The 12,630-nt window shown below is 33.2% G+C and overlaps 1 protein-coding gene across 1 annotated transcript in view; it reads left to right on the top strand.

The window, feature by feature from the left end:
• Eml5 (EMAP like 5) overlaps window positions 1–12,630 on the top strand; it is a 194,718-nt gene that overhangs the window by 78,696 nt on the left and 103,392 nt on the right. Inside the window, exons 12-15 of the mRNA XM_048799527.1 lie at window positions 6,387–6,643; window positions 8,056–8,268; window positions 11,678–11,845; window positions 12,489–12,595. Coding sequence (XP_048655484.1) covers window positions 6,387–6,643; window positions 8,056–8,268; window positions 11,678–11,845; window positions 12,489–12,595 — 745 coding nt within the window. The remainder of the gene's footprint in view (window positions 1–6,386; window positions 6,644–8,055; window positions 8,269–11,677; window positions 11,846–12,488; window positions 12,596–12,630) is intronic.

Genomic DNA, 12,630 nt, shown 5'->3' with positions numbered 1-12,630 from the left:
ACGGACTATTCCCTGAAGACCTTAAAAGAGATACAGGGATACTGCTACATCGATGTTCATAGCAGCACAATTCACAATTGCTAGTCTGTGGAACCAACCCAGATGCCCTTCAATAGATGAATGGATAAAAAAAATGTGGCATTTATACACCATGGAGTATTACGCAGCACTAAAAAAATGACAAAATCATGGAATTTGCAGGGAAATGGATGGCACTAGAGCAGATTATGCTTAGTGAAGCTAGCCAATCCCTAAAAAACAAATACCAAATGTCTTCTTTGATATAATGAGAGCAACTAAGAACAGAGCAGGGAGGAAGAGCAGGAAGAAAAGATTAACATTAAACAGATACATGAGGTGGGAGGGAAAGGGAGAGAAAAGGGAAATTGCATGGTAATGGAGGGAGACCCTCATTGTTATACAAAATTACATGTAAGAGGGGAATGGGAAAATAAACAAGTATAGAAATGAATTACAGTAGATGGGGTAGAGAGAGAAGATGGGAGGGGAGGGGAGGGGGTATAGTAGAGGATAGGAAAGGTAGCAGAATACAACAGACACTAGTATGGCAATATGTAAATCAGTGGATGTATAACCGATGTGATTCTGCAATCTGTATTTGGGGTAAAATTGGGAGTTCATAACCAACTTGAATCTAATGTATGAAATATGATATGTCAAGAGCTTTGTAATGTTTTGAACAACCAATAAAAATAAATAAATAAGTAGGATGGGTTCAAACTAAAAAGCTTCTTCTCAGCAAAGGAAACAATAATGTGAAGAGAGAGCCTACAGAATAAGAGAAAATCTTTACCACATACACATCAGATAAAGCATTAATCTCCAGGATATATAAAGAACTCAAAAAATTTAACATCAGAACACAAATAATGCAGTCACTAAAGGGGCTGAGAAACTGAACAGACACTTCTCACAAGACATATAATCGATTAACAAATATATGAAAAAAATGTTCAACTTCTCTAACAGAGAGATGCAAATCAAAACTACAGTAAGATTTTCATCTCACTCCAGTCAGAATGGCAATTATCAAGAAGACAAGCAACAATAAATATCGGTGAGGATTGGGGAGAAAAGGTACACTCATATATTGCAAATTGGTACAACCACTCTGGAAAGCAGTTTGGAGATTCCTCAGAAAACTTGGAATGATACCACCATTTGACCCAACTATCCCACTCCTCAGTTTATACCCAAAGGACTTAAAATAAGCATACTGCAGTTATGCAGCCACATGAATGTTTATAGCAGCTCAACTCACAATAGCCAAACTATGGAACCAACCTAGGTGCCCTTCAACAGATAAATGGATAAAGAAACTGTAGTATCAATAAATGGGCCATGGACATGAGCAGACACTTCTCAGAAGAGGATGTTCAATCAGTAAACAAATATATGAAAAAATGTTCATCATCTCTAGCAATTAGAGAAATGCAAATCAAAACTACTTTAAGATACCATCTCACTCCAGTCAGAATGGCAACTATTATGAAGACAAACAACAATAAGTGTTGGCGAGGATGTAGGGGAAAAGGCACACTCATATATTACTGGTGGGACTGCAAATTGGTGCAGCCAATATGGAACGCAGTATGGAGAGTCCTTGGAAAACTTGGAATAGAACCACCATTTGACCCAGCTATCCCTCTCCTCGGTCAATACCCAAAGGACTTAAAAACAGCATACTACAGGGACACATTCACATCAATGTTTATAGCAGCACAATTCACAATAACTAAACTGTGGAACCAACCTAGATGCCCTTCAGTAGATGAATGGATTTAAAAAATGTGGCATTTATACACAATGGAATATTGCTTAGCAATAAAAGAGAATAAAATCCTAGCATTTTCAGGTAAATGGATGGCATTGGAGAAGATAATGCTAAGTGAAGTTAGCCAATCCCCCCCCCCAAAAAAAACAAATGCTGAATGTTTTCTCTGATATAAGGTGACTGACTCATAGTGGGGTAGGGAGAGGGAGCATTGAAGGAATAGACGAATTCTAGATAGGGCAGTGGGGGGAAGGGAAGGGGCAGGGGATTAGCAATGATGGAATGTGGAATGTGATGGACTTCATTATCCAAAGTACATGTAGGAGGACATGAGTTGGTGTGAATATACTTTATATACAAACACATATATGAAACATTGTGTTCTATATGTGTAATAAGAATTGTGATGCATTCTGCTGTCATGTATTTAAAAAAATAAAAGCAATTAAAATTTTTAAAAACTCAAGAATCTATAAATCTATAGCCTAAAATGATTGGCCACCAATGACTTACACATACCAGTCACTGTTCACAGTTGATGCTATATTTATTTTCATCTTAGACCTAGCTATATGTTTTTTGGAAGTTCTGTGTTACATATGTATTTTAACAAGGAAAAATAATTAAATTATGCTTTAATTTGAATAATTTCTTAACATGAACTGTTGTTTTGTCTCACTGAGAATTTTCAACTAGAAATATTACACAAACTGCATATATTACATAAACTTGTGAATAACTAGGAAATAATCCTTCTGTGCTATGACATTCTTAAATGTATAGGCAAATATTAAAATTCTTTTGATGCCTAACATTAAAAGGAGTTAAAAGGGAAAAAAAAGAAACTGTGGTGTGTGTGTGTACATGTATATATATATATATACACACACATACATACATACATACACACACACACACACACACACACAATGGAATATTACTCAGTCTTAAAGAAGAATGAAATTATGGCATTTGCAGGTAAATGGACTGAGCTGGAGAATATCATGCTAAGTGAAATAAGCCAATCCCCAAAAACCAAAGGCCAAATGTTTCCTCTGATTTGAGGATGTTGATACATATTGGGGGTGTGTGGCTAGGTAGGGAAGAATGGAGGAACTTGGAATTGAACAGAGGAGAGTGAGGAGAGGGGAGGGGAGGGGGTATGAGGGTGGAAAGAATGGTGGAATGAGATGAAGATGATTACCCTGTGTACATGTACAAGTGCATGAATGGTGTATCTCTGCATCATGTACAGTCATAAATGAGAAGTTGTGCTCCATTTGTGTACAGTGTGTTGAAATGCTTTCTACTAACATGTATAACTAATTAGAACAATAAAAAAATTTAAAAAGAGCTCTATCATTAAGCTATATACCTATTCATAACATACTGTTCTTAAATTAGGGTATAAGGTGATATACCAAGGCAAAGCCATATCTCCGTAAAGCATCTAACCTAGTTTAAACTCACAAATTAAGGCCACAAATCTTAACAGGACCCACAAGGCCTTTCATGATTTTTCCTCTACTTTCCTCACCAGACTCAGCTCATGCTACAGCTCCCTTGTGTTAGTACAATTACAATGGCTTTCTCAAACTGAACTTGAATACTTTATTTTGTTATCAGCTCTTTCATACAGTGTTACCTCTGCTGGACCATGGATCCATTACCTCCCAGTTTCTATCTTTTGCTGAGCTAAGTCCCAGAATAAAGTTTAGACATCATGGATCTCTACCCCACTTCATTTGGTAATGTCACTGTAGACTCCCTCTTCTAGGAATGATTATTTTGTTATATTCCCTTATCAACACTGTGTATCTTGATGATGTATTATGTTAATTCATAAGTATTCCCAGACTTTTACCTCCATCTTTTTTTAAAAACAAACCATAGCATTCACCTATTATTTCCCCAAAAGTCTTCATCCAAATTACAGTTTTTGTTTTGTTTTGTTTTGCAGTGCTAAGAATCAAACCCAGCTTTGTGCACACTGGACAAGTGCTCTATCCCTGACATATGCCCCCGGCTCCCAGAATTCTTTTAATTAACAAGCTTTTATCTAATAACATTTTGTTCTTTAAATTAGAGAAACTTCTTTATAAGGGACAGTAGTCATATAATTCACAATTACATAAACTCTGTATTCATAGCAACATAATACATACTGTAAAATCAATCCGTCAACCAGAATCTCTCTCTCCATCACTGCTGTTTTATATTGTGTGTGTACATTCATGCTTTAGTAGATAAGGGAAAGGGTATAGTAACAAAAGTCTCTAGAACAAAAATATGGTTGAAAAGTACTGAAATCATTATGAAGAATTTTCAGAAACATTTTAATTAAGGTTTGTGAAAATTATGACATTTTTAATAAGGGAAGCATAAAAAGTAAAAACTATCAAATAGTACCTTGGACATTCTTCTTAAAAGAAATCATGCTCTACCATAAATTGTTCTCTATATAGCTACAGAGTGGATGGATAGATGTAAGCAAAGAGAAATAAGGTGCATGGATTTAATTATAACTTGAAGGAGTGTCTAGGAAAGATAGAGACAGTTATGTGAGTCTATGCTTAGGAAGAGGACCTGGCAAGTTATAAGGTCTAGGCAAAAGTGATTTTTAACCAGGAAATTTTTTTTAAAGTATAGAATCTTTAAACATTACAATATCTCGTCTATCTTAGGGCTCTTTTTCTGTTTCTCTTTTTAATATTTATTGGTTAGGGCAATCACTAACTGCTATAATTTACATGTCCCAGCTGTATAATGGCAGAGGTTTAACTGAAGATTAATTCTTGCACTTGTAACAGCCTGAAGTCAATGAGTGACTTTCTTTTCCTAGGCAACTCAAAGACCTAGGCTCCTTTCATTGTGTTATGCTTTATCAGTCCCTAGGATTCATTGTCATATCTATATTTTGCCAGCAGGACAGGCAAAAGTGTTTAAAGAGGGTATGTCTGCTTTCTAAAAAAGCATGGCTTTGAAATGGTTCACATGATTTCCTTTCACATCTCATGGTGGCTAGACTAACTGCAAAGGAACCTGAGAAATTCAGTCTAGGAAGATGGAGAAATGAATTTTTGGTAAATTGCTGGCATTCTGTGTCACATACACTGGTTTTTCTTTGTTTTGTTTTGGTTCCCTTTTTGCACTTAAGGGGCTGATTTTTATCTCTTTCTTTATATGGTTAACACCATGTTAAAATCCAAACTCCTTTGCAACATATCAGATCTGTAATAGGTTTCCCTCAATTTATCTCTTTAATCCCATCATTTTCTACTTTGCCAGTTTATATTTATATCCACATTACATTACCCACTATTCTTCAAATGTGCCACACACTTGAATACTTCCAAACTTCAGCTCATGCTGTATCTTCTTCCTAGAAAACTTCTCTCAGACTTTGCCAGTTCCTCAGGTTTTATGCTCATATTAGGTTTCACCCTTCCTTGGTTCCTTCCTGCCTTATTCTTTATTCTTTATAACCCTTCTTTCAATTTCTTCACAAATTCCCTTTGAACAGTTATCACCTTTTATCATAATAACTTCATATCTATCTTTCATAGAAGCTAAGTTTGAATCCTTAATGCTAAAACAAAGTAAGTACTCAGCATTAGTAAAGAAATTTGAGTTTGATTGTTTTAAATTGTCCATTTAGAAACTTTAAAAACTGAGAAACAGTTCTATTTCTAAAATTGTCTAGATGGAGCATATCAGATATGTGATGCAAAATTTATAAGAAGAAAAGTTCCTGGCACCAATTAGAACTATCATTTACCCTTTTTCTCTCTCTGCCTCCCATCCTCTTCACCAGTTCTAAAAACTTTGGAAATTAGAAGGGATAAACTATTTGTTTTTAAGGCTGTTACCAATACCTGGGTTATTTTTGAAACTTGTTTATAAGGCATCATTGAAGAAAAAGTTAAACTTCACTGGTTGATATGATCCCTAAGGGAGGAATTTGTGTTCTATTAAAAAAGTGAAAGCTTGAAGTAAAAATAACTAATGATGGCCATATAAAGATATATATTCAAAAATATTGCTGAAGTAACTATTCTTTTCATATTTTTTATTTATTTCCTGAATGTAATTTTACATATTTGGCTCATTATAAAAATGTATTTGAAAATTATAGTGTTTATAGCTAAGTTTTTTTATGAACTCAGTATTTACAAAGAACTTTTATCATAAAAATCCTGTTTCCTTTATTGTATGGCTCCAGATTTAGTAGGAATCTCTAAACAATGTACAGATAATTTATGAACTGAAATTCAGTCCCTCTTCCTTTCTCTCTCTCTCTCTCTCTTCTTCTCCCTCCCTCTTCCTCTTCCCCACCCTCCCTTCTAAAGATTAAACCCAGGGCTTCATGTTTGCTATGCAAGTGCTCTATCACTGAACCACAACCCAGCCCCATTTTTCTCTACTTCTGACATATAGTTATTGTCCCCAAAATAATTATTCCTGAACTAATAGTATTTATTTACATTTATTTTATAGTTTATAAACATTTGGTACAGACTTATGGTCATTTTTGAAAACAGAATTTTGCTGTGACATTGTTCACATGGTCTCATTTTTTTCTTTTTAACAGAGATATGACGGAAGTTGTACATATTAAAGATAGGAAGGAAGCAATTCATGAGTTAAAATATTCACCAGATGGAACTTACCTTGCTGTTGGCTGCAATGACAGCTCAGTTGATATTTATGGAGTTGCTCAGCGTTATAAAAAAGTTGGTGAATGTGTTGGATCACTTAGTTTCATCACTCATCTGGACTGGTCCTCAGATAGTAGATATTTACAGACAAATGATGGAAATGGGAAAAGACTTTTTTATAGGATGCCAGGTAAATTTTTCTAGTAAAACATATATAGTTTGTAGATTTTTAGTGTCTATAAAATATTTTAGAATTTCACAAGAAGTAGCAAATAAGTTTCATTTGAGCATAGGAAATCAAGGATGAACTGAGCTAACATTTCAAGCATTTCTTTTCTATGGGGCTACCACATTATGTTGAAATTCTCTAGGATTCCCCCCTGAGGATTATTGAGATACAATTGACATATAAAAGTTGTATATATTTACAATGTACAGTGTGATGTCCTTATGTACATATGCTGTACATTGTGAAATGTTTTCCACAATAAAGATAATTAATATATTCATCACTTCACAGAGTTACCATTTTTTGTTTGTGGTAAGAGCATTTAATACCATATCTGTTGGCAGATTTAAAGTATACTATGCAATAATATATTATTAATTGTAATCAACATGCTATACATTAAATCTGCAGAATTTATTCATCCTGTATAACTGAAACTGTACTCTTTGCCAAGATCTCCCCATCCCCACCACTTCTCCCAGTCCCTAGAAACCACCATTCTGTATTCTTTTGTTTCTTAATTAAACCTCCTTTACTTGAAGAATTGAAGACAGACTTATATTAAATTTCACACCATGTGACCAGTATATGGTAAAATTCCACTGTGTATTAGAGTCAAATGTCATCTTTTGGGTGAAACTAAGTAAATATAATTGCTACAAATGTGTAACCATAAATTATTTATCTGTTTGTGGTTGCCTCAAATAAATTTTGCAAATACTAATAATCTAGCTAACAAACTAAATCAAAGATTTAAAAATAGAAGAATAAAAACAATCATTAAAATATTAACCTTGTAGTACTTTAGTTAATATGATGTTTAATTAGTTCCTATCTTCCAAGAACTTATTAAATAAGATGAGCCACATAAATTACTGTTTTTCTGCAAAAGTTTTTCATTAGTGATCTATATGTAATGAAAATTTACTGAGTCCTAAAATTCTTTTACCAGATGTAAATGTATTACTCTCCACCAATCCTACCTTTTTTGGTATTTTTTAGTTCTCTTTGTAAGTTATGTGTCTTAGGTTTCTCATAGCCACTTTCTCATAGCTTTTACTTCTCTTATAACTCACCCTGTTGTGGTTAATCTGTGTCATTATTTTAATAGGATTCACATAGTGAACCTGCTAAGCCATAAATCATATTAAATCTATGTATGTCTCTGAATTGGTATAATTCCATTGGTGGCTTCTTTAAAAAGCTTCTTGCATTTTGTTTTCTCCTTAACCACACTTACTTTTTCCCGTAGTCTCCTCTAATTGGGGTGGGAAATATTTAAAATTTGAGATCACCATGTTATCAGTAAAATTTAAGCTTGAGTAAAAAAATAAGTGAAATAACTTCTTAAATTCAGACTGATTTATTTTTAGGGGGAAAAGAAGTGACAAGTAAAGAAGAACTCAAAGGTGTTCATTGGGCTTCATGGACATGTGTTTCAGGCCTTGAAGTAAATGGAATTTGGCCCAAATATTCAGATATCAATGATATAAATTCAGTAGATGGAAATTATATTGGCCAAGTTTTAGTTACAGCTGATGACTATGGAATTATAAAATTATTCCGATATCCATGTTTAAGAAAAGGTATCTCTTCTTTTAAATATTTTAAGTAAGCTCTTATAAAAGACTTATGTTCTTGCAGAAAATCAATCTTGAAATAGGTAACAGGATTTCATATTTTTAAAAATGTATACTGCTTGGTAAAGGCCTTTATTTTGCAAGTTCTGTATTATTGTCATATGTTACATTTATTTTTGGTCATGAAGTTTTTATTATGAAATTATTTTGAATTTATACATTATAACAAATGGACTAGACCTGTTTCTTCTTTTTTTAAGTAACTTTATTTATTTATTTACTTTTTAATGTGGTGCTAAGGATCAAACCCAGTGCCTCACGTATGCTAGTCAAGTACTCTACCACTGAGCCACAACCTCATCCCCAAGACCTGTTTTTTTTTTTAAATTTTTTTCTCCCACTTCCTGAATTGTTTCATGTAGTTAAATTGCAATGATGGTTATACTTTTCTTATCACTTATTATCTTTAATAATTTAGCTTATTGTATACGTATATTTTGGGAGAAATTTTATTTTATTTTCTCAAGAATCTAAGGAAGGGGCTGGGGATGTGGCTCAAGCGGTAGCGTGCTCGCCTGGCATGCATGCTGCCCGGGTTCAATCCTCAGCACCACATACAAACAAAGATATTGTGTCCGCCGAAAAAACTAACAAATAAATATTTAAAAAAAAAAAAAAAAAAAAAAAGAATCTAAGGAAGTAGTCAAGTGTATAAACTCAGAACTTACTAACTTGTTGGTTTTGATGAATGAGCATGTTTTGCTTCAGTCTTTAGCATTTTTTGTTTTGACATTGATTTTCAATAATAGATGTAAAAAATGATTTTTTATTTGTTGTTTCCTCTATACTTTATGTATCCTTTTTAATTGGATGTCTTCTAAAATGATGATATCAATCATTCTATTCACAGATCTGGGGATCATTGAATGAAATGCTATATTAGTAATCTTTCATCTGTTCCATGCATTGTTTCATAAAGTTTTTAAATCAATTTATAACAAGTCTATTAATACTGAAATAATTAAAGAATCAGTACCAGAGGAAATATAAATAGAAGTACACATTAAAACAAGATAAAGAAAATGAATTTGATTTGATTTGAATCAAATCAAATTTGATTCTGAGCTTCCTGTAAACAAAAATAAAATGAATCAGGGCACAAAATAGTTTTCATTGTGGATTTTTTAAAAATTCATTCTTATTCCTTAGGAAAATCCAAGTTTCTTCTGAGCTTTAATTGTCAAAGAATTCTTTTCTATGCATGGATCTTTATATTAGGTGCAGTTAATGTTCTAGAACATCCGTACTTATAGTAGATGCTATAATGAGATTTACTTGGCTTGTTGATAAAAGCTATTGGACAAACATTAGAATGCAGATTATTGGAACAGCTAATATAGTTTGATCAGATATGTAGTCCACTGATATCAAACTTAAAGGCTCAAATTTCTCAGAAGCCGAGGCTGGTATTTCTACTGGGGGCCTCTGTAGTGAAGTAATGAGTTCAAGATCCTGTCTCCTTTGCCATGTTATTGATTCTGCCTGTGTGATGTCAGCTTCTCAGATGCATACAAATTCTTCCATATGTAACTCTAAGTATATTAATAAAGACTAGCTAAATATCTAGCAATTAAAGTACCCTGTTTCAGGCTGGGGTTGTAGCACAGTGGTAAATTGCTTGCTTGCCTAGTAAGAGTGAGGCACTGGGTTCGATCCTCAGCACCACATAAAAATAAATAAAATAAAGGTCCAACAATAGCTAAAATAAATAAATAAATAAATAAAGTACCCTGTTTCTAGATCCCACCACATAGCCAGGACATGAAAGTCACCATGCCTGACAACTGTTAAGATGATACTTGTCTGCTTGTCAAGCTTCAGTAATAATTATGATTTTAACATTAGACATTGCTCCCATTAATTGCTTCACATACACTGACCTCCATGTAAAAACAAAATACTATAATTTTCTGAGTTTTTTAAGTCAATTGAATGGGCTTCATTGACAATTTATCTTTTGCAAATGTGAAGACAGTATTATTTTTGCTTAATAATTTTACTTCATTTATATAATGAAATGAAATATGTAGTAGTCTTCTGAATTACTATGTGAATATTTAACCAAAGTCTAATAAAATTAGTTTTGTGTAAGAGATTTCTCCTTGCTTCAAGAACATATATTGTTTTTCTTTGTTTCCTTTTTTAAAAAAATGTTTTATCTATATGGGGTTCTGAGAATCAAACCCAGTGCCTCTCACATGTAGGCAAGCACTCTGCCACTGAGCCACAACTCCAGCTCTCTTGTTTCCTTTTTGTTAGTAATTTATTTTATGGTAAGGATGATTTTTATTTCTAGGCACTTGTGAGTCAGCTTGAGACTATAGCTAGGTAAGTGAAAGAAAAGATAGGATATTACTATTGCATATTTAAATAATTAGTAGAGGTATTTTAAGATTCTATGTTTATTGAATTCACATACTTGAATACTTTAGCATTATTACTAGAAAAAAATCTCTTTTATATTGTTATATTGTCCAATTTAAGATTAGGAAAAGGTTGTATCTGATTTGATAATACATCTTATTTCAATTCAGTAATGAGGAGTGAACCCAGGGGTGCTTTACCACTGAGCCACGTCTCCAGTACTTTTTAGTTTTTGTTTTGAAACAAGATTTTTTATTTAAATATTTATTTTTTAGTTGTAGTCGGACTCAATATCTTTATTTTTATGTGGTGCTGAGATTTTGCTAAGTTGCTGATGGTCTTGCTGTATTACTGAGACTGTCCTCAAACTTGCAATCTTCCTGCCTCAGCTTCCTAAATCACTGGGATTGCAAGCATGTGCCACTGTGCCCAATTTAGTAGTAATATCTTTTGGACTGAGAAAGAAAAAGGGTAGATATGAATCAGATTGGTCCTTCACTTAAGACCGAAGGCCTCAGGACAAAATAGTCAGCTGTCCTAATATTAAAACAATTGATCCTGGGCTGGGGTTATAGCTCAGCTTTTGTAGAGCGTTTGCCTTGCACTTGGGAGGTACTGAGTACGATTCTCAGCACCACATAAAAAATAAATAAATAGATAGATAGATGAAGAAATAAATATATTGTGTCCATTTAAAGCAAAAACAATTGATCCCCAGCTTTTCTAAAAGCAGTAAGATAATGCCTCACAGCTTTTGTAGTTTCTACCAAATTATACTGTGAAGTAGTAGAGGAAATAATGTTTACATCTCTCGATATCAATACATTTATTTGTTCATTCTACCCATTTTTGAATTAGCATTTTTTCCATTTAATCATAATTAAGACAATGGAAGGATGATGCAATGATTTATGTATAGAAATTTGCTATTTGCAGTAGTGTTTTGTATGTTGTAATTTGTGCATAATTTAAAGATATATTTTCATTATAGGGGCCAAGTTTAAAAAATACATTGGCCATTCAGCTCATGTAACTAATGTCAGATGGTCACATGATTATCAGTGGGTTATTTCTATTGGTGGAGCAGATCACTCTGTCTTTCAGTGGAAATTTATTCCTGAAAGAAAACTAAAAGATGCTCTTCACATAGCACCCCAAGGTGAGTAGTATGAATCACCTAAACAATTTCCCCATGAAATAACTCTTCAAAAACTTGAAGATGACAATTTTACCATTGAAGTATAATCTAATTTCATAAATTCATAGTATAGTTTGTTATTAGCAGAAATTTTGAATTAAACCTTAGATCTATATTAAGTCAGATATCAAAGAATGGGATATAAAGTACTTTTGTTTGCAGTTTGTCAAATGATGAGTAAAGAAATGGTTATGTTAATAAAATCAGAGATGGGTGTTTAGATTTTATGTATGCTTTTTAACAAAGAGAATATATATATATAATGTCAATTCTTTTGCTATGTGCAGTATTTTTTAGCTATTTTCATGGAAACTATAGGTTATATGCACTTATATTTGCACAGACATTTAAATTTGATGTAGCAGTCATTGGGGGAGCCAGTGAAGGGATTTAAAGGAGCTATTGAGTTTGCAATGAGTGGAGAGGAAGATAATCTGTAGTACAGTTTACTCACATCTGTGTCACTTGAATAGGTAATTTCATTTGATTGCTCTATGGCTTGTCTCCATGTCAATTGACCTAGCTCTTAATCATTAATCTTACATTGCTATTTTGAAAATAAATCTTCTTTGAACAAATGACATTTCATTTTCAAAAATTACAGAAAGTCTGGCTGACTCTAACAGTGATGAATCAGATTCAGACCTGTCTGATGTTCCAGAACTGGATTCCGAAATTGAACAAGAGACACAGCTCACCTATCGTCGGCAGGTAATTTTCTATTCAAGCAATTTTTTTCCCCTGGA

This window comes from Marmota marmota, unplaced genomic scaffold (genome assembly GCF_001458135.2).
Source record: "Marmota marmota marmota unplaced genomic scaffold, marMar, whole genome shotgun sequence".
In the NCBI taxonomy this organism is placed as follows: domain Eukaryota; kingdom Metazoa; phylum Chordata; class Mammalia; order Rodentia; family Sciuridae; genus Marmota; species Marmota marmota.
Note: the sequence above shows the minus strand (reverse complement) of the source record. Positions and strands in the feature narration are given on the sequence as shown.